The sequence below is a fragment of the Aplosporella prunicola genome, assembly GCF_010093885.1.
Source record: "Aplosporella prunicola CBS 121167 unplaced genomic scaffold K452scaffold_38, whole genome shotgun sequence".
In the NCBI taxonomy this organism is placed as follows: domain Eukaryota; kingdom Fungi; phylum Ascomycota; class Dothideomycetes; order Botryosphaeriales; family Aplosporellaceae; genus Aplosporella; species Aplosporella prunicola.
Window position 1 is genome coordinate 71,502 of NW_022983566.1, and position 21,037 is coordinate 92,538.

At 54.9% G+C, this 21,037-nt stretch overlaps 9 protein-coding genes across 9 annotated transcripts; 2 read left to right on the forward strand and 7 right to left on the reverse strand.

Moving 5' to 3' along the window:
- Window positions 1-3: 3 nt before the first annotated feature.
- K452DRAFT_329515 (uncharacterized protein) lies at window positions 4-1,320 on the reverse strand (the record flags this gene model as incomplete). The annotated part of the gene is made up of 2 exons (XM_033545065.1): window positions 4-1,127; window positions 1,299-1,320. The coding sequence occupies 2 exons, from the start codon at window positions 1,318-1,320 to the stop codon at window positions 4-6; spliced, it is 1,146 nt and encodes a 381-aa protein (XP_033392555.1).
- On the forward strand, window positions 1,245-2,037 carry K452DRAFT_117332 (uncharacterized protein). Its single transcript, XM_033535121.1, has 2 exons — window positions 1,245-1,705; window positions 1,804-2,037. The coding sequence occupies exons 1-2, from the start codon at window positions 1,378-1,380 to the stop codon at window positions 1,989-1,991; spliced, it is 516 nt and encodes a 171-aa protein (XP_033392556.1). The 5' UTR covers window positions 1,245-1,377; the 3' UTR covers window positions 1,992-2,037.
- A 798-nt stretch (window positions 2,038-2,835) lies between these two features.
- K452DRAFT_117343 (uncharacterized protein) lies at window positions 2,836-4,855 on the reverse strand. Its single transcript, XM_033535122.1, has 2 exons — window positions 4,523-4,855; window positions 2,836-4,464 (listed from the first exon to the last, which is right to left on the reverse strand). Exons 1-2 carry the CDS (start codon window positions 4,720-4,722, stop codon window positions 3,138-3,140), a joined length of 1,527 nt encoding a protein of 508 aa, XP_033392557.1. The 5' UTR covers window positions 4,723-4,855; the 3' UTR covers window positions 2,836-3,137.
- A 795-nt stretch (window positions 4,856-5,650) lies between these two features.
- Window positions 5,651-7,510, reverse strand: K452DRAFT_236804 (uncharacterized protein; the record flags this gene model as incomplete). The annotated part of the gene is made up of 2 exons (XM_033537538.1): window positions 5,651-6,648; window positions 6,787-7,510. The coding sequence occupies 2 exons, from the start codon at window positions 7,508-7,510 to the stop codon at window positions 5,651-5,653; spliced, it is 1,722 nt and encodes a 573-aa protein (XP_033392558.1).
- Window positions 7,511-8,162: 652 nt separating this feature from the next.
- Window positions 8,163-9,901, forward strand: K452DRAFT_258518 (uncharacterized protein). Its single transcript, XM_033538470.1, has 3 exons — window positions 8,163-8,312; window positions 8,365-8,545; window positions 8,595-9,901. Exons 1-3 carry the CDS (start codon window positions 8,245-8,247, stop codon window positions 9,597-9,599), a joined length of 1,254 nt encoding a protein of 417 aa, XP_033392559.1. The 5' UTR covers window positions 8,163-8,244; the 3' UTR covers window positions 9,600-9,901.
- A 2,916-nt stretch (window positions 9,902-12,817) lies between these two features.
- Window positions 12,818-15,915, reverse strand: K452DRAFT_302440 (glycosyltransferase family 35 protein; the record flags this gene model as incomplete). Its single annotated transcript, XM_033542589.1, has 9 exons — window positions 12,818-13,249; window positions 13,296-14,763; window positions 14,813-15,110; window positions 15,162-15,239; window positions 15,292-15,395; window positions 15,455-15,516; window positions 15,571-15,606; window positions 15,661-15,673; window positions 15,728-15,915. 9 exons carry the CDS (start codon window positions 15,913-15,915, stop codon window positions 12,818-12,820), a joined length of 2,679 nt encoding a protein of 892 aa, XP_033392560.1.
- A 655-nt stretch (window positions 15,916-16,570) lies between these two features.
- On the reverse strand, window positions 16,571-18,011 carry K452DRAFT_279411 (uncharacterized protein). Its single transcript, XM_033539417.1, has 2 exons — window positions 17,729-18,011; window positions 16,571-17,660 (listed from the first exon to the last, which is right to left on the reverse strand). The coding sequence occupies exons 1-2, from the start codon at window positions 17,925-17,927 to the stop codon at window positions 16,927-16,929; spliced, it is 933 nt and encodes a 310-aa protein (XP_033392561.1). The 5' UTR covers window positions 17,928-18,011; the 3' UTR covers window positions 16,571-16,926.
- On the reverse strand, window positions 16,585-16,965 carry K452DRAFT_292066 (uncharacterized protein). Its single transcript, XM_033541300.1, has one exon. The coding sequence runs from the start codon at window positions 16,908-16,910 to the stop codon at window positions 16,659-16,661; it is 252 nt and encodes an 83-aa protein (XP_033392562.1). The 5' UTR covers window positions 16,911-16,965; the 3' UTR covers window positions 16,585-16,658.
- A 1,192-nt stretch (window positions 18,012-19,203) lies between the features above and the next one.
- K452DRAFT_117475 (uncharacterized protein) lies at window positions 19,204-19,739 on the reverse strand. The gene has a single exon (XM_033535124.1). It carries the CDS (start codon window positions 19,601-19,603, stop codon window positions 19,286-19,288), a length of 318 nt encoding a protein of 105 aa, XP_033392563.1. The 5' UTR covers window positions 19,604-19,739; the 3' UTR covers window positions 19,204-19,285.
- Window positions 19,740-21,037: the final 1,298 nt, after the last annotated feature.

Below are 21,037 nucleotides of genomic sequence, written 5' to 3' on the forward strand. Positions count from 1 at the left end.
CGTTTAGTGATGACCGTTGCCATTGCTGCTACCGTAGTCGCTGCCAGCGTCGCTCCCAATGTCACTCCAGCTGCTAGGCGTGTGCACACCAGCCGAAATCTCAGAGTAGCCCGTCTCGCTGAAAGCAGCCTCAGAGCGGGCATCCTCGTGGGCAGCATAGTCCTCCGCACCACTGCCGACAACAGAGCCTACATTCGAGAAACCATCGTCGGTCGGAGTCAAGGTGCCTGTGCTTTGGACGAGGGAGTCCGAGTCCGAGTCCGAGTCAGCGTCGGAGATGAAGTCGGAGGGCTGAGCGGAAGAGGTCATAGGAGCGGCGGCGGCGGGTTCAGAAGCATCCGAGGCAAAGGAGTGGAAAGAGGCGGTAGATTCTGGCTCGGTCGCATGCTCGGAGGCAGCTCCGGCCGGGGCCGCTGCCTGCTGGAAGGGAGGCGCGAAAGGCTCGGTGAGGTCGATGAGGTGAGACTGTTCCAGGGGCGAGGCGGAGCCTTCTAGGGTGACGGAGCTCTTCCGAGACGGGTCGGTGGTGTCAAAAGTGCTGGGAACGGAGGCTTCTTCGGCATCGTCGTCGACATGGCTGCCGTCCACGCTAGCGTCCTCTGTGCCAACGAGGTCGCGGTCGAACAGAACCTGAGCCTCATCGCCGAAGGGGTTTGCGTAGGTCGAGCCTTCAAAGAAACCGCGAGCACCGGTGCCACGTTGTTTCATGCCTTGAAAAGCACCGCTGTCGGTTGCCGTCGTAGTAGCCTTCTCCGTAACAGTGGAGTCCGTCTGCCGAAGCGTGCCGTCATTGTGAACAAAGTCATCGAAGCTCAAGCCCCTTTGGTGTGTCTTCTTTTCGCTCGGCTCATCGGAGCCAGCTCTTGAAAGCTCATCGAGGTCGACCGCGACGCCCTCCTCTCTCGCCTTCTTCACGAGTTCGTTGCGGGCCTTCCGCCTACGCAGCTCCTCCGGGTCGCCACCTTGCTGGCTGGATGCGGAGCGAGGACGCCGGTTGTTGTTCTCGCCGATGTGATGCAGGGCGTGAGCGATCTTGCGGCGTCGCTGGTCAACCCATTGGCGGACCTGTGGGTTCTCGTAAATGGCGATGCCGGCGGCGACGATCACGGACGCGGCGATGATGACGCCTGGGAGTGGGGTGATTAGTTAGTGTCGGAGCCTAGAAAACGGGAGTCGTATATTCGACGCAGGATAAACGCTGCACGAAGGCCCTGCGACCCTGACCTGCAGCGTTCCCCGAACAGATGCGTCAGGACAGCCGCAGCTGCCCAGCCGACGGTGGCGAGAGAGTGGCGTACCTTTTGCTACGGGAGCCACCATGCTTATTGAATCGTATGACGACGTGCGACACGGCACAAAGCAGATGAGGGTGTGAGGATGGCTTGGAGAAAGAGGAAGCGGAGGAAGAAAGAGAACAAATATGGAGAAAGTCGCAGCCTGACGGCAAGCGTGGTGAGGTGTGCAAGTGATCCAAGGTCGAGAGCAACAGCTTATCCGGCGGTCCCAGCTCGTGCCGCAACCGGGGCTTTGCTGTGGCTTAGCCCCGAATGGCCTGCTGCGGGGAACATCCGGAGCACGCTAGCCTCTTGGGGAAATGCTGAGAGCATCCTTTGTGAAGTCAACCATGTCCTCCGTACATTCAATCCCGGATACAACCGGCCAGCTGGTCGGCACCTTCATACCCTTAATAACAAGGCATTCATCGGTATGCGCGACTAGAGTTCACCTAGCCAGTCACATACCTTTACCGTTAAAGCGAGCGAGGCGTTTCGAACAGTCAGCGCTAATCTTAACAGTCGAAAGCTGCTGGGCAGCGAACCGTTTTAACCAGTCTGGACTGTTCGATACGTCCATGGAACTGGATGTACATTCAACCACCAATAAGCCTTGGCGATAAGTGTGCGAAATACAAAGTCCCCAAAACTTCGCCTCTACATGAAGCTTCTAAGCGCCCAAATGGCCTGATCTTGCACTCGCTTGCCGCCCCCTGAACAGGTTATCGGTGATCCGGACTTAAATGTAGGCACTATGCACGGAGGTGGCAACTAAATAGTGTAGTGCACGTCCATCATGTGACGTCAACACGTGCTATCTCAGAGCCGCATGCTCATCCACTCTTCAGGAAGCAACCACGACCTTTTGACATTACACATTTTCAGTCACAAGTGGAACATGCATCTATCAAGCTTAGTTTACAAGAGATATTGAAGTTTGGTACTAATTTTGAAATAACCAGTCGGTTTGTCAAGATCCGAAGGATATATTACTTCACGATACACTCACTGATTTATCTGTGTATAACTACTGTGTGTACGATCTAAGTTACATGTCTTGCGCATATGTATGCGCTCTATCCAGTTCGGTATGGATGTTGTCAGTCTGGAACACGTGATTGTGGATTTTTTATTTTTTCTCGGTTTGTCACCACCCTTTTTCACACCCTCACTCCGCCACTCTGCACACAACTCTGGCGACTCTTAGTCTTCTCTGGCACCTCTCACTTCTTCCCTATTAAGAATATATTACACTGGTGAATCTGCAATGTCACAAGTCTCCGTTGAGTTTTTGTATATTTTATTTTTCTTATTTTTATCTTTTTTTGGTGAACTTGCAATGTCGCGAGACTCGCTTGAGCTTTTTTATATTTTCTTTTTCCTGTTTTTATCTTTTCATTATTTTTTTATGTGGTTGCGGGGGTAAATCGGTTTCAATTTAGAGTATATTTTGGTTCTGTGGGCATATTGGATTTGCCGGATTCAACAATACGAAGCACAGCAGAAAACGCCAGCAAGCTTGATTCGCAGGTACAGTTCCTAAAGGTGTTTGAGGGTATGTGGAAGTTTGTTGAATTAACGGGGGCAAGTGGCTGTGATCGCGAGATCAAGCGGCCATCTCTAGACCGTGAGAAGGAACGTGGAGTATTTCGAAAGTCGTATCACGCGCTGTGTATGTCATGCCAATCATGATGTGTACCTATCACCTAGGAAACAGTAAATCCTTATAAATTAAATCATGACCTAGGTACGACTACTATCCCAACTCCAACCTTCTACGAACCATCAATACAGACAAACGCCTCAAAACCAGCCTAATAAAGCCCATATCCCCACTTTACAGTCTTCCCCCTGAAACCATACTCAAACGGCATCCTCACTCCGCAGCAACCCGGCGCCTATCTCACCTCCTTCATTCCCCCTCACCCACACCTCCTGCGCCACACGCTCCATTTCAACCGGCCCCGGCGCCCGGTACAGCATCTCTCTTGTCTCTTCATCCAGCCCCATTCCTTCTAGCCCACTGCTTAGCAACGGCATCGCTGACGTCTTCCACGCTGCTATGCCTGCGCGCCTGGTTTCGTTCACTGTTAACATCACGAACAGCACTGCGAGCACCCATAGTGTGCCTGGCAGCGCCATCCACGCCCAGCGTACCTGGATCTGCGGCGTGTCGACCTGAGAAGTACCATATGCGTGCGCTTCGCCCGCGCTGGCGTTGTAGTTGATTTCCCAGTTGCGTGTGTTGACACTGCCGCTAATCTCTCGGATTCTGCGCGTTAAGCTGATGGCGAGGCGGGCAAAGAGCGTGGATAAAGGTACTCTTCGAAATGGTAGTATTAAGTTGTTTTCCTTGGCATGTGAGAGGAGTTCTAGGCAGCCAGTTGCATCATTAAGAAAAGTAGTGACACTACCGTTGAAAAAAAAAGATTCTGTGAACCAACTGAATAGAAGAGAGGCAGTCCCAATGTCGATATTGAAGTCCGATGCGGGGGTATTGTTGCGGGTGGGGCTATGGAAGGTTATAGCGCCGTCGATATGGTCCATTTGCCATGAGTCTAAGATGGCCCCTTGCCATGAGTCTAAGATGCGCTCATCGAGAATGCTGTTCCGGATGCTGCTCTGGTATTCCTGAATGCACCAGAACAGTGAACACTGACTGGCAGATATTTCGGTGACTGAAGCTCCGTCGAGAAGCTGTATTGCTGTCAAGCTAAACTGGGCTGTGGAAGGATTATTCTCATCAACAGACAGTGCTATGGCACCTTCGTCAGAAGTTCCCACATCAGTATACTGTAGTGGCTTCATTTCAGTCAGAGAAGAAGTGCAAATATTGAAGTTCTGACATGACACCGTACAGTTTGTTAGGAGCTTTTCTGATATATCCACGCATCGGTGACATATCGCCAGCGATTGAAAAACGTGGAAGTCGCAGTTCCCCGTGGGACACGTCGCATTGACAGAAAGCTTGTCTTTATCATCATCGCTTTCCATGAATATCGCATTGTAAATAGTGTTGGTAAGCCCGAAGCTGAGCTGAGCTTCCCTGTCGGCAAAGTTTTGCGCCCGCGCAATCGTAACTTGCTGGTCCACAGGAACAGAACGGATTTCCACGGCAATCGTTTGCTGCACCAAGGGGCCAATAGCAACGGAGCAAAGCACGACAATTGCCCCAAGGACTGCAGGCTGCCTATCTCGACCAGTCGCGTCAGCAATAAGTACTATAAGACAAGCATTATCTTACTCACCTCAGTCTGCTCTTCCACAGCAACGATGCTGAGCCCGAAAAGCCTCGGCTCGCGTTGTCGTAAACAGCCATATCCGACAGGCGGTTCGTCTTTCCCACAAAATGGAGCCACTTGGCCTGGCCCAGACACGCAGCGACGGCACTCAACATCAGAGCTTTCCCCGTTAGTCCCAACCACGAGACTATTGAGTTGATCGTCATGCCGTACGGCCAGCTGGGCAAGGTGTGCTTATCGTATGTCCAGAGTATGGCGACTATGCCGAGAAAGGCGGCAAGGCTGCCGATGCAGGCGAGAATTTCCGCAAACCAGAACTTGTTCAGCACGCGCTGTGCTCAGGCTCTGAACTTGTCGATCTAGTATCGTGCTCCAGGGGTTCTTGCGAGCTCTCGCCCAGGTTATTGAGCTCGTGGTAGAAACCAGAGACCGGGCTATACAGTGTTCCGGTCGATGAAACCCCGCTCCGTGTTATGGTGTATGGGTCGTGGCCACTGTCTGAGCGAGAGCTTTCGGCGTCGTGGAATAATGAAGTCCTCGAAGCTGGCCTTGAGACAATGAGCCGGGCGTGGGCACAGTCGTCGCGGCTGCGAGCGGCCCAGTCGGCCCCTGAATCGCTACTCATTGTGTGTTCAACTGCCATTGAAGTACTTCTGAGGTGGACTGATGCTGTAAGCACAGAGAAGCGGGCACTGGTGAAGTATGCGAGAAGAATTACTGGTAATGTAGAGAAGTTTCATGGGAGCTGAGGTTGAGAGGACCTTAGTGTCTGTGTGGTTATACAGCAGAGATGGCTTGTCATGAGAGAAAACCATTGGCTCGACTCTCCTGTGCTACCAACACGATAATGGCGTGGTTTCTTGCATGTTGCTGCCTATCGATATTATTAGTATATCTATAATATGGTTACTTGAAGGTAACATCATTGTCTGCCTTGCAGCAGGCTTGGAGTGAGCACTGCTTTTTTCCATACCGGTTGACATTTACTGTTATCTATTAGCTTTAGCTATATAGTGACAGACGTAAAACGTACCTCCTCCAAGGATATACATCGTTCCGTCTATTCATCTATCATCTCTACACATCATCATATATACACCACAAATGAGCATTACCTCCACCACCAACAACCCCCTACATAACAGACGCCCGCGAAAACTCTCCTTTCGCTCTTATCCTCGGCCCAAAGACAAAAAACAAATACGGAATCGGCAAGAGCGCGATAGCCACGAACCCAAAAATACTGACTCCCCAATCGACACCCACAGCACGCAACAACGGGGTAATAAACAAGGGAAAAGCGCCCGCCAACGCCGAGCGCAAAAACGTATTCGCCGCAACAGCCGACGCCGCATTCGCCTGAAACGTATCAATGAGATAATTCAGCGCAGCCTGAAAAATGGTAAAAAAGCCGACGCCGACGCAAACGGCGCCGATATTGGGCGCGATCCAGTGGATATCTGGGCGAGCGGTCCAGGCGAAGATGAACAGCCCTCCGGCAAAGAACAGCGAGCCACCCATCATGGGCGGCAGACGCGCTTCCGGCACCGGCCGCCGGTTGTTCGCGATGAAGCGCTTGGTGTAGTATTTCTGGTTGACGATATTTGCGACGGCGCCGAAGCAGACGCCGATTAGGATGGCGAGGAAGGGGAGTGCGCCTACGACGCGGTTCCAGCCGCGGTCCTGCTCGAAGACGACGGGGAAGGCGGCGAGCTGCGCGTACAGGATGCCGTAGACGAAGGAGGCGTACAGCGCCATGAGGAAGCAGATTGGCGTCGTTAGGAGCTGGAATGGCCGCACCAGGTATTTGCGCGAGAGCTCCCGCATGCTGACGTCCCATTCTTCGTGTTTGGCGTGGAGGGCCCAGTTGCCGGTTTCGTGTCGTAGACGCCGTGCCTTGTAGACTAGCAGCACAGGCTGGTAAGACTCGTCGAGCAGGATCACGTCAAGCGTCAGTATGAACATCATAAGTATGCCCGTAACATACTGAGTCCATCGCCAGCCCAAGTAGCTCTGCACTATTGCTCCACCGATGATAGGTCCCAGCGTTGGGCCGCCAACCACCGCCATGGCGTAGCCCACGATGGCCGCGCCACGCTGTTCTGCACTCCAGATATCACCGAGCACACCACCTGGAATTCGGTGATCAGCTAGCTGCGCTTGCTAAAACAGCGGGTCGCAGTAGATGGCTCCCCGCGCGCAGTGCCTTCGAAGTAAGAGGGACCATCCACTCTGCGACTAACTTTTGGAAACACAGGGGAACTACATACCGGTATTGGTAATCGGAGCACTTGCAAAGAACCCCGCAAAGAAGCGCGTGATCATGACCGTCTGCACGTCTTTCGCCGTGGCCGATCCAAAAGTAAACATAGCTGCGACGAAATAGGGCGCCAGCACCGCCGGTTTACGCCCATACACCTCGCTGAGCGGCGCCCAAATCAAAGGGCCCAGGCCAAAGCCGAACAACAGCAAAGCCACCCCCAGAGTGCTTACTTCAGTCCCTATACCAAAGTGCTCTGCGATCTGTTCGACGGCAGGCGAGTACACACTGGACGAGAACGTGGCGCCCATGGTCGTGAAGCCATAGAGCAAGGTCGTAATGACCTTTTTGCGGAAAGGCCAGTTCATGGGGTTGTAGGGATCGTCCTTGCCGTCAAACTCGACGAGCGCGTCGGGAGCCGTTTTTACGTGGGAGAGTGGATGTGAAAAGGCGGGGACGGGGCGGCGCGAGCGGACGGTCGAGAGGGCGGACTGCGCGCGCGATTGCGTACGTGAGACTACTGATTGCCGTGAGGGTACTTGGTGTACTGTGTCTGTCTTTTCCAGCTCGGCCGACACGCCGGGAATCTGGTGGTGGGAAACATTGTTGCTGGAGGAGGACGAGGTCAGGTAATCCTCGGTGGCGGACGAGGAAGGCGAGTCGTGGTGTTGGCGGGGGAAGGAGGGGTCGCCAGCTTCTTCTAGGTCGTGGCCTGCGAGGGCGGGATCAGCCATGGCTAGGGTTGTTGGAGAGGGCTGGAGCAACCTCAGGGGAGGGCGATTGTTTTGTCACCATGGCGGGAGTGGGCCGAATGGCAGTATTGTATGAGTACTGTGGGTAATCCATAGAGGCGGATGCGAACTCGGCGACTCGGGTTGTCGGTGCAGCGAGAATGACGTTGCTAAGGCCCTTTGCCCATGAAACTGCCGAGCGCGTGCCGTCGCAACCGAGCGCGCGGGCCGGAAATAATGCGGGAATATGTACGTGGTAGGTTGTAGGGTCGAGGGTTGGTTCCAACGGGCGGCTGTATTCACGATGGATGAAGTCAATGTTGTTTTCGGGTGCCCGCCGTTAGAAAGTACACCCTCGTGGGCGCCAGCTGACCGCATTCGAGCACGACAGCGCAGATCTCGATCCGCGCCGGACGCCGCCGCATGGCAACCAAGCTGCTGACGGTGTGTGGGTGTTTTGTTTTCTGCATGCCGAGAGGCAATGGTGCATTCCGGCGGTACTTTTTTGAATTTGCGGGGACCCCGCCTTGTGGCGTTTGAACGCCTCGTTCCCTCAAACGCCAGACCAGTGATGCGGTTGTGCCGCAAACTACCGACGCCCCGAGGTCGATCTCGTGGGCCTCGGCTCGTCCCTAGCTCTTCACCGCGATATATCATCAGACATCACCAACTCCGCTCCCGCCTCCGCACTCCACCTCCCCACAACCCATCGATACCCTTCGTGCCAGAGCGTCAACATGGCCACCGAGCGTCTGAATTCGATCCTCTCCCACATCAGCCCGGCCAAGAATGGCCTCGCTGCGATGTGAGTATGCGGCTCTAGCTTGCTTCCCCGCAACGAGCTAACCGAGCCAAAGCACCCAGAAGAACCCGGATGACATCGTCATCACGCTGGCTATCCGCACGCCGCTCACCAAGGCCAAGAAGGGCGGATTCAAGGACACTCCGCTCGATGGCCTCGTCTTCAAATTGCTGCAGCAGGTCATCAACAAGTCGAAGCTGGACCCCCAACTTGTCGAGGACATATGCTTAGGCAATGTGAGAGTCCCGTTCCAACATCAAGTGAAATGAGACTAACTCCGTCCAGGTCAGCGACGCAAAAGCAGCATACTATGTTCGTGCCGCAATGCTAGGCGCAGGGTTCCCGAACACGACGGCCGGATCATCCGTCAACCGCTTCTGCAGCTCGGGCCTCAAAGCCGTGCAAGATATCGCAAACCAGATTTCCATGGGCAACATCGAGATCGGTCTCGCGATGGGCGCGGAGTCGATGACGGCGGGTGGCGACCGTCTGGAGCGGCCTTTCTTCGACGAAATTCTGCGCAACCAGGAGGCGTGTGACTGCATGCAGCCCATGGGACAGACCTCGGAGAACGTGGGCAAGGATTTCAACATCACGCGTGAGCAGCAGGATAGGTATGCCACGGAGTCGTATCGGCGGGCTGAGGAGGCGCAGAAGGCGGGCTGGTTCGACGAGGAAATTGTTCCAATCAACGTGCGCGTCAAGGACCCCAAGACCGGCGAGGAGAAGACGGTTACCCTCACTAAAGACGAGGGACCTCGCTACGGTACGACATACGAAGCACTTTCGAAAATCCGTCCAGCCTTCCTACCCCATGGCGACCGTAGCCATGGCGGTAACTCCAGTCAAGTGACGGACGGCGCGGCTGCTGTGCTCTTGATGAAGCGGTCCAGAGCTGAAGAACTTGGCCAGCCCATCCTGGGCAAGTACGTTGCGGCGACAGTGGCGGGTCTTGCGCCGCGTATCATGGGCATTGGCCCGTCAATCGCGATTCCGAAGCTGCTGACCAAGCTCAACATTGGCATCGACGACATCGATGTAATCGAACTGAACGAAGCGTTCGCGTCCATGGCGGTGTACTGCATTAACGAGCTTAAGCTGCCGCATGAGAAGGTTAACGTGCGTGGTGGTGCCATTGCGCTTGGTCACCCGCTCGGATGCACCGGCGCTCGCCAGATTGTTACTGGGCTGGCAGAATGTCGTCGCCAGAAGAAAAAGATACTGCTCACAAGCATGTGCATCGGCACTGGCCAAGGGATGGCTGGCTTGATTGTTAATGAGCAAGTGTAGTTTGGGGTTGAGTTGTGGTGTGGCAGCATGGGGAGCGGGTTTTCGCAATCAAAAGAATGAAAAGACGTCTCCATGTGAGCAACAACACTTCGAGGGTCTTGTGAATGCGAAACGGGATAATTAGGCTGAAAATGAACAGATATCTACTTAATAGTGTCTAAGCAGTGACTTGCTCATCTTCAAAAAATTGGTTGCGTGAGTTGAGGCTCCATACTCAACGCCAGCCAACGTGTATATTTGTATGCTGACTGGAACAGCTTCCGCTAGATCTGAAGTATTGAATAGTGTAATAGTAAATGAGCATGCGAGCGGAGATGAAGTTTGAGGTATGATGATGGTGATAAATCGAATTTCCATGTGCCGGTGTGGTGTTGAGGCGGAGGCGCGACGCGTCCACGAGAAAGGAAGCCACGCGCTACCCCACAACCTAATCGACACACAAGCTAACATCCAATCAAGCAATGTAAAGCACGTCACGACGCCATCGAGAAATCCAGACAGTTAAAACCCGACAAAACCGACCAGGGACTTCACTCAAGCTCTGCCATGTCGCAAAGGATGCCGCCGCAAGAAAGACGTCACCGATACCTGCACAGCGTACCTAGTTTAGCAGCGGATGGATCCGTTTGCGCTGTCGTGAAGTGACTATAATCGGTTTCACTTGACCACCTCAGTGAGCTTCATGGAATTGTCTCATCGCACTCAGCGAGCGGCTTCTCGACGCCCGGCCGTGGGTATGCTTGCTCTCATGGCTGGATTCATGACTTGCGTGCAGGAATACTGTGAGAGGTTGATAGTTAGGTTAGTACACACAGCAGATGGCTGTATAGAACTCTATTAGGGCTTTGGTAGATGTTACCTCGTATATAAGATGGTTGGTTACTCATTGTGTCGCTCTGTAGCAAATGGGATTCTGACTGCATGAGCTTGATGCTGGTACCAGGAAGAAAGGATAGTATTACTATATCTTTCTAAATAATTAGGGATAGAAGAGTTTGAGTATTTTTGTAATAATAGCTACGAGTTTTGGTAAGTTTTGAATGATTGGGGTACAAAACGGGAATATCTAATCTTATACACAGTCTATCCTTAAACCACTCGTACCAACGAAGCTTGAACCTTTACTTCATAAAGTCTCCATGGTAATATATCGCCTCCCTTACTTTGTGTTCTCGGGAAATTCTCGAGTATTCCAATAGACAACTCTATCCTTTACCGCCATATTCATTATGGTGTCCGTCATCGACATCAACAAGACTACGTAGATCTTAGCCGAACTTGCCTCTTTAATCCTTTCTTCCTCGGACCTACCCGGAACGTTCGTATACCCAGTTGACAATGGTTAAATAACATACCATCAGCTCTTTGTCTCTCCTTTAACTTTGATTGTATAAGCCGTCGCTTTTACAGATTATCTACACTTTATAAGAATCCTTCCGCCGCATCCGTAAAGCAAATATAGAAAGGGCAAGCGGACAATAACCAAGAAGGCAGGGATTATCGATGCCGGTGCGAACACAAGAATAATCAATTCAGCAATTCATCCGCTACGGCTAAGAGATAGATGCGGAATGTCTAATACATATAAGTATATACGTAGGAAATGGAATAAAGACGTTAAGGACACTAAGAAACTACGGAACATCTAAGATAGCAAAGGAAACTAACGAACTTCTAGGTTAAGCAGACGAACAAAAAGATATAGACGACGTATTCTTAACGACAATAATCGTAGGGAGTCATTTATAAGGCTTACTTCACAGGAGAGGTTCCTTAGGCCATTTATAAATCAGTTTAATAAAGGTGATTTCAAGAAGCTCAGAGACAGGAATATGCCTCTGTTCAAGAACTTCATTAACGTTATTAACATTGTCTGCCCGAAGCTAGAAAGGGTTTACCTCTAGACCGGTGATAAAGTAAGTCGTTCTTAAAGTTAAGGATCGGTACAGAATACCAACCTCGACAGCACTACGGTGTCCATCTCAGACCCATCAAAGTGCCAGTTACCGAGGACATTCCTCGCTATAACGACTAGGGTATAAACTTCTACAACACTTCAGAGGACTACACAGTCCAGAAACAGAGGCAGAGCTGATTCTACAACATCATCCTGTCGACCAGAATCGTCGGCTTCACGCCTCATTATGCGCAAACACGTCTTCCTACACAAACTTACCTCAGACTCCAGCTAACAAAAACCTACCAGCCAACAGCGACGTTATCGTATCGAAGTATTTCTAGCCGCAGCTAGGATAGTACTTTAGCCATGACCTACGCCCTTTCCTCAGACAAATCTCGTAGAAACAAACCGCTGCCGCAAAACTATATACATGAGTGCCTGCCCTCACGCTCAAAAAGACAAAAGAAAAGGCAGATGAGCTAGGTAGACGATTTCGACATGCCCAAATAGGTTGCGGACAAGCGCCCCGTCTAGGAGGCCATTATCAAGAAACACGGTAGCATCGACTGTGGCAGCTAGGGCTTCCTCACATGGGCGAGCGACAGGCAAGAGCTGACTCACGATTAGAAGAATGTCCAAAGCGAGGAGGTTTGGCTAGAATACGGGCGTTCTTCCGGACGTTGGGGCCGGTAAGTCTGGTCATCAATGCTATAAGATTGAACTCCTGTCACTTCTGTCACTGCAGCGATATCTACACCTCCTCTTCATAAACCACGCTTCCACCAACACACACTTCCTCAAAGGAAGGCATATCCTACCCTCTCTCCTACAACACATACCCACACACACCCAACCCCACAAGGAGTTCCTCTAACCCCACAAACACACGCACACCCACCCACCGCACAACCGCGTACGCGTCGTCAAGGCGTCTCAAAGCACGTCGCTCGCTCGTTAAATGAACCAAAGACCCGCGACGCGCGGCACAGCACGCGTGGCACCGTGCACACGCCCACACCCGACAGCCGTAACTAAGTCGAGACGACAAGGCAGACAGGCACGCACGTACGTACGCACGCACAAGGCACAAGGAGATACGTAGCGCAAACGACCCCCCGGAACCCGGAGGGGAAAGAAAGAAGGAAAAGAACGAGAGAGGGAGAGAGAGTCGTCGTGTCATTCATCTAGGCAGTACTACCTACTACGTAGGTAGTCTCGTCGTAAGCCGCCGGCCCAGCCCAGCCAGCCAGATAGGTACGTAGACCAACCGCATCATCTACCGACCGAATTGTACTGTATTGTAGCGCACCGCATTGCATCAATGCACCGACACCTGCGCGCCCTCCTTCTTCGGCGTCAACGGCTCCACATTCCAAATCGCCTCTGCGTACTCGTCAATGCAGCGGTCGCTGCTGAAGAAGCCCATGCGCGCCACGGCCGTAATCGCCTTCGTCACCCACTCCTCCTGGTTGCGGTACGCCTCGTCTATCATCTCGTGTGTCTGGCAGTACGACGCAAAGTCGTCCGACACCAGGTAGTAGTCGCCGTGGTCCACGATGCCGTTGACCAGCGCCGAGAAGGAGCCTGCGTCACCGAACATGCCGCTCCGGATCGCCTCGAAGACGGAGTTCAGCTCCGGGTCCAGCTTGTACTGCCCGTACAAGTGCGCGTGGCGCAGGTCCTCGACGTCTTCCGCCAGGTTGCCGAAGAGGAAGATGTTGTTCTCGCCGATCTCACGCGTGATTTCAATCTAATCATGTTAGCTCGGTTGCATCAAACGTTGATACATGACTTACGTTGGCTCCATCGCAAGTGCCGATAATGAGACCGCCGTTAAGGACGAACTTCATGTTGCTAGTTCCACTGGCCTCGGTACCAGCCGTGGAAATGTGCTCGCTAATGTCGGAAGCAGGGCAGATAATCTCCGCCTTGCTGACATTGTAGTCCTCGAGGAAGACGACCTTCAGCAGGTCACCAACATCCTTGTCAGCGTTCACAACGCGTCCGACCTCACAGATCAAGTGGATGACAGTCTTGGCCATCCAGTAGCCGGGAGCGGCCTTACCACCAAAGATGGACACGCGGGGAGCCAGCTTCTTGCGCTCCTCGGCAGACATCTTCTTGATGGCAAGGTAACGGTGGATGACGCCAAAGATATTGAGCTGTTGGCGCTTGTACTCGTGGATACGCTTGACCTGGACGTCGAACAGCGCAGAAGGATTGACACTGATGCCAGTGCTCTCCTTGATGTGCTTGGCCAGGCGAACCTTGTTGGCATACTTGATTTCCTGGAACTCCTTGCGGAACTCCTTGTCATCGACGTATTCCTCGAGCTTGTGCAAGAGCGTAAGATCCTTCAAGAACTCGTGGCCGCCCAGCTTCGAGGCAATGAGCTCGGAAAGGCGGGGGTTGGCTTGGTGCAGCCAGCGGCGCGGAGTGATACCGTTCGTCACGTTGGTGAACTTGTCTGGGCCGTAGATTTCGACAAAGTCCTTGAAAATGGTGGCTTTGATGAGGTCCGAGTGCAGCTCAGCAACACCGTTGACCTTGTGCGAGCCAATGACCGCGAGGTAAGCCATGCGAACCATCTTGGGGTTAGACTCTTCAATGATGGACACGCGGCCAAGCATATCCCTGTCCTTGGGGAAGTTGCGCTCAACATATTGCAGGAAATGCAAGTTGATATCGTAAATGATCTGCAAGTGACGAGGAAGCAGGTGCTGCATGAGTGGGACAGACCACTTCTCGAGGGCTTCAGGAAGCACCGTGTGGTTGGTGTAGCCAAAGGTCTTGCTGACGATGCTCCATGCCTCATCCCAGTCAAGGCCCTCAATATCGACCAGGATGCGCTGCAGCTCTGGAATGGCCAAAGTGGGATGAGTATCGTTCAGTTGAATGGCAACCTGGTTCGGGAATTCGCCCCACGCCCTGTTGGTCTTCTTGAAACGACGGACAATGTCGAACAGAGACGCGGCGCACCAGAAGTACTGCTGCTTCAGGCGCAGCTCCTTGCCACGCTCCAAGTTGTCATTGGGATAGAGGACGGCAGAGATGGTCTCAGCCCGCTGCTGCTCTGCGACCGAGCTCTCATACTCTCCGGAGTTGAACTTTTGGAAGTCAAACTCGCCGCTGGCCGCCTTGCTGCCCCACAAGCGGAGGTTGTTCGTGGTAGGGGTCGTGTAGCCAGGAATGGGGACATCAAACGCCACAGCCTGGACAATCTCACCACCTTCCCACGAGCAGCGTTGCTTACCCTCGTCAGTCCTAAATTCCCTGTTAGCTTGGCATAGGCGTGATGGTGTGCCATGCTTACGTGTACTTGCGGACATGTCCATAGAAGTGGATATCGACTGTGACGTCATGTCTGCAGAACTCCCAGGGGTTGAAGTCGAGCCAGTAGTCTGGGACCTCGACCTGGTAGCCGTCTATAATCTCCTGCTTGAAGATACCATATCTGTAGCGCAGGCCATAGCCCCAAGCAGGGTAGTTCAAACTGGCAAGACTGTCGAGGAAGCATGCAGCAAGGCGTCCAAGACCGCCGTTGCCAAGCGCGGCATCATGCTCCTGACTGATCACATCCTCGATGCGGAAACCAAGCTCCTCAAGGCCCTCTGCAGTGCGCGTCAGCGTTTGGCCGAAACCCGAGATAGCGATCTACCCACTTTTGGCAACGTCTTTCTGGCCGACATTGAGCATTGCATTGTCCAATGCTCTGCCCATCAGGAACTCCAGGGACAGATCTGCCGCATAATCAGCGCTGCTTATCTCGATCGACACCCCGTGTGCTCTTACAGTAGACCCGCTTCTGATCTGCCAGCGTCTGCTCCTGCTGCGTCTTGTTCCAGTCGAGAACCAGGCGATCCCGGAAGGCTAGGGCGGTGCCCGCGTAGGTGGCACTGAGATTACAGGGTCAACAATCGTGCAAATCGCGATAGTAGATCAGGGTCGGTCTCACAAGTCATCGCAATTGTAGAGGGATCGAGCGAGGGTCGTTTCAATGTGCCGGATCGCTTCTTTCTGTGGTCCTGTGAGCGACGCGATGACCAAGAGTGCAATTTACGATTGACGCACCTCGAAGTCCTCGGGGGTCTCGAAGCCCTTGGGAGTCTACGAAATCGACAATCAGTGTCCAGTTTTCCCCGCACGATCGAGGGCGCCTACGTATTTGCTCCATCTGCACAGACCCCGTTAGCATCAATCGCAGACAGAGCGGGGCACGAAAACATACGCCTTCCTGGCCGGCTCGGGAATGGCAGCTTCGACAGCCTTGATTTCCGCGGCACCGAAACCAGTGACGGTCCTCTTGTGTTTTGGTCTGCTGAAGCCCGGGCCAACCGGGCCCTGCAGATCAGAGAGCGGGGCGCTGGTCGACGGCCGGCGCTCGCGAACGGGTGAGGAGGGGTTGTTGGAGGCCATTGTGAAATCTACGGTGCGGGTGGAAGGAGGAGAAAAGCGGTACAAAGGTACCTTGGCCTTTTAAAGCTCCGGAGCAAAGATAAGGGCAGGAAGGAAGAGCGATGGCGGGATGCACTCGTGTCTAGCCAGGGTGATTGATGCGCAGTGGAGTGAGCGGGCAAGCTCGAGCGGGGGCCGGATGGTGCGACCAGCTTGCGGGGAAACCGCCTCTGTTCCCCCCCGTGCAGCTCAACTGGAGAAGAGCCAGCATGCCAGCATCAATCACGTCCTATAACGACTGGCTCTTGTCTTATCACGACACGCCCTGTACCTCGGATTGTCTGCGCGTCCCATGCCAGATGCGTGTGGCGAAGCACATAGGCGCCGGCACCCTTCCCCTCGGATCAGCTCGTACGGCGGGTGCATCGTTCGATGGGGCTCCGGAAAGTCGTGTGGGGACCAGAGAAGGCGTCGCCTCCAGAACAGTCAAGACCCCCCCGGAAGCCTCCGGGGAGACGGCAAGGATGGTCTGGCTGCAGCGAAAATCGATAACTGGTGCAGGCCATATGACGTTTGAGGCGTGAGAAGGATGGGGAGGACGTGATCGTGATGTTTGCAGCCAGCAAATCATCAGCCCATCCAAGGCCGATCACCCAGAGAGTGGAAAAAAACACGCCGGCGGGGAAATGGTTTTTGCAACGTCATCCATCGTGGAGTGACGGCTTCAAGACATTACAAACATTACGGTAGCTAGCTAGGTAGTATCAGTGTACACGCCCGCTTGCCCGCTCGCTCTTCCTCGCGTTTCCCTCCAAAGATGTAACAACAAAATTGCCGGCGCGCCAAAGCGCTGCACGGCTACAAAACCGGGGGGTATCTTTGCAGCAAACACAACACGCAGCTCCCAAAACAAAAACGCCCCGCTCGGTCGCCGCCCGTGGACGGCGCCAAGCCTTCGCAACAAGCAGTGAACGCAGTGAACGCACAACGAAACAAGGGCAGACGCTCAAAGACATCGCCCTCCACTTTTGATCAACACCTTTCCCACGCGCATACCGAGGTCGGCTCCTCCACCAGCCCGTCGCACCCAGGGCTGGGTTCCGGCGTCGCCAGGCCGTTGCACCAGGTGGCAGACGTCGCGCCCTGGAGGAAGAGCGGCTTAGGCTTGCACCGCTCCATGGCGGCCTTGACATCCTCCTCGGCCAGGGTGAGCGAGGCGCCCGCGTCGGGGCACCGGCTGAGGCGCTTGCTGGCGCGCTGCATGTCGCGCACGGCGTCCTGGATGAAGTCGGGCGTGAACGAGTGCAAGTCGTAGTCGAGGTCCTGCAGCACGCAGCGGTGGGTGGCGGCGACGTGGCGGGCGGCAAAGACGCCGTTGGAGACGTGGTTGGCCCAGTGCTGCAGCGAGACGTGGGCATCGTCGAGGTACGAAGAGGCCAGGGACAGGGCGGCCAGGACCAGCAGCTCGGGCTCGGCCGTGCTCTTGACGCCGGCGCCAGCGGTCTGGAGCAGCGAAAAGGCGGGCGCCGACTGCGAGCGCAGGTGGGTACGGTCCAGCGGCAGGGGAGTCGAAGATGACAGGGCAAGGGCGTTGCGCCACTTTTTGGCGAATCGCATGCTGAGCGCGTCCAGGATGCAGGCGGTCAGGCCGAGGACTTCGGTCGGCACGCCGGAGCGGCTAAGGTAGTCTTGGATGGTGGTGACAGACGGACGACGGTTGGTGCAGGCGTTGGAGGGCACGAGCTTGGCCAGGTGAGACGCGGCTCCTGCGCAAGAAAAGCAAAAAGTCAGCAAAACAAGGCAGGAAAGAAGGGCGAGTTGAAGGCGAACATACCTCTGAGATCCTGGTTGCCATCGAGAGCATCGGAGGGGCTTCTTGGGGTGGACTCGTTCCAGGTGTTGCTGCCAACGACGGGAGGCGGGGTTGGCAGGTTGGACAGCGGCACGTAGTCGGCAAAGTATGCGTCGAGATCCTCTACGGAGTCGACAGAGCCGCGACGGCTGGAGTCGACAGACAGTGGCGGGCTTTCCATATTTTCTCGTTTTTTCTCGAATTAAGTTTTATTCACACGGGACGACGGGACGGAAGACGACAACATGATGAGCGCGGACGGTGGGATATATGTATCTGTGTGGTGGAGGCTAGCAAGGCCGAACTCGAGAAAGTGCAGCACCCCCCTACCTAGCGCCTTGCTCGTTCTAGCACGGGGGCCCTCGCCTGCCCAGAGCCCCAAACGCACCAAGCCCCGAACGGCGAGGCCGGCTGACGTGACAAGTATGATCCGAGCCAGCATCATCGTGCCGCTCGAAGCCTCGTCAAGCCTTCTTCTCCCTCCTCCTGCTGCGTGTGCCTGCATGTGCGACCTGCGCATGTATTTGCTCCCGGGCCGCATACGAAGAAGCCCGATTAATCCCTCGGGATACTCTCTCTCTGCCTCCCAGGCCTCCCGCGACCCCAGGTCTGACTCGCGCGCCCGCGTCCTGGACCACGCTGACCTTCCTGCTCGTCTGAGCCTCGCAGGGCGCGTGCTCCTTTTTTGCACGATATTGTATTGGGCAGTATCCACTCGCATGAAATCCCGAAAAGGGCGTGCCTGAATTTAGAACCAAAATGTCCCATCTGCCGCATCTGCATCTGCCTTCCACCGGCTTCTCTCGCGTGCCCCGTATATGCCGTGCTCCCCCCCTCCCGGGTCGGGGCAGAGGTGGCATCAGCCCACCACAATGATTATCGCGATTTCGTCTGCTATCCGTATTCCCGCGCACGCCCCCGAGCAGCGCTTCGTTTCAGCGCGCGACACCCTGATCTCCTGCACAAGTCAAGCCCAGAAAAGAACCCACTTCTTTCGCGAGTGAGACGTTCCCTCCAAGGCCGCGCCACCGACCCGGGTGACCCCAGGTGGAAGATGCCGAAGCGGTACCGGCCCGGCTTTTCCTGCGGCTCGAGGAAAGAAGCTTGATGTTATTCTTGTCTTTTGGCGAAACATCGTGAGCTTACTGGAGTTCCTCGTTTGCTGGAACTCTCAAACTCAAACGGGCGGCTTCTGCCAATCGCCAAATCGAACCTCGCATCCATCGCCCATCGCCCATCATCTCATCTCGCTCATGACAATCGTCGAGATCCCATCGCCCCAAGCCCCAGCAGAAGAGGGAGAAAAAGCGCGCACGCGACACTCGATCCAACCACCACATCAACAAGAGGCAGCAGCGAACCTTGTGAAATGACATAGATAGCCCGCTCCCGCCGTTGGCGCAACTCGCTAGCCAAACAATAACGAGAAACACCGCCCCCTTGCTCACCGCTCCCTCTCAGCAGCCATCCAGCTTCAAATCCGCAGTCGCGCGCCAGTAGTGAAGAGAGAGGCGCCCCGGACACCAATCACTGCTGTCATCAAAGGATGACGGGTCGTTGGGTTCTCGGCGCGGCCCTTCTCTGTCTCCGCCGTTCGATACGCACACCCACAAACACACACGCACGTAGGGCTCGGCGGCGGCGGCGGCGATAAAAAAAAAAAAAAAATAATAATACGATTACGGGATCTTGCCTTGGCTCGCCTGATTTACTGAAACTCGATTCTTGGCGTGTGAGAGTGCCAGCCTCTAGGCAGCAGATGTTGGATGGAACCAGGATGGAGAAACCACCAGCGAAGCTTTTGCGGCGGGCAGTCTCGCGTTTCTCGGCAGGCGGCTCGGGAGACCTAGTCTCCATAAGTTATGCGCAACTCGTATGCGGCGGGCGCCTCGGCGACGGGCGACGGGCAAAGCAGGAATGAAGTGTGGATATGGGGCAGGTACTGGGACAATCTTGCCATTGATCGATTCGAGCGCACGAGCGCGGCGAGCACCAGGTGTTTTGTCTCAGCGCACAAGCGCGGAGACCGAGAGAGGCTGCGCGGGATACCCACCCCGAACGTACGATTTGGCCTTGGCCCATGTTTCTCCATGGAATCGAGCGGGCGGAGGACGGGAGGCCTCCCCCATCTACGTAATGCCGGAGGTTAATGCCATCCTGTTCCGGCGGAGGCTTGGCGCTCTGGCGCGAGCGATGCGGAGCTCCGAGCCTTTAAACGACGCCCGTCGTCGACGATCGGATTTACGGGGGGCGGAGTTTGTGCCTTCGACTCCAACTCCTGACGATGCCTGCACTGCAGGGCACACACACACCAACCAAACGGGAGAGCAACTCGGCATCCAGATTCCAGAACACTCCTGCTGCAACAGCAGCAAGCAAGTCATTGCCCACAACGACGAGTGATAGCCCAGCTGTAGCCTCACTCCCCGCACACCTTTAATATCCCCCCTAAGCCTTTCTCCATAGTACGCGGTACGGCTGCGTACCCCCATCTCTCCCACAATAATAGGCACAATCAGCCAAGCGGCCGTCTCCACCACGCCCGACGACCGCAAAACCCTCATCTGATGAGCCTCCGCACGGCACTTGGCACATCTCCCTTCGCACCACACGGACAATCGCCGCAAATGCAGAATAGCCTCCCCACCCAGCCGCAAATTTGTGGGCTTCGACATCTCGCTTCGCTCAAAGCGCACGCCCGGGGCTGCCGCTAGCGTCGTCGCGAGCTTTACCGTTCTCGCCGTGCACGCTTTCGGCTGAGCTGCGGCTGAGGTGCTGCTGCGTTGAGGGGGGAGCCACGGCTGCGAGACTGCAGGCGCCCGCTAGGTACGGTAGCTAATCCGTACTGTGCCTATTTGTACTAAGGGTATGGTATGGTAGGTGTGCTATTGCTATTTGCTGCTGCTGCTGCTGCTGCTGCTACTGCTGCTATTTTGGGCCGCCCTGGCCTGTGTCCTATATGAGAGGGTGTGCTATGTACCTGCTATTATTACTAGGGACGGGGTCGGTGCTGTGCGGATTAGCTGCTGCTGCTGCTGCTGCTGCTGCTGCTATTGCTGCTAAGGTACGGGGGACGCACGCAGCCCGTTACCGCATAGGGAGCGAGCGACGCCGAGCGCTGCTTGTGCTCCCGTACCTACCCGCCCACAGCCTGCCTTTTGTAGTAGGTGCTGCTGCTGGGTATGTACGGCATCGGCGTAGGAGTACAGAGGCCGCTCCGCACGCAGCGTGCGAGATACTGCAGGTAGGTCCTACCAACCACCCCGTGCGTATGTAGGTACACTCCTTCTA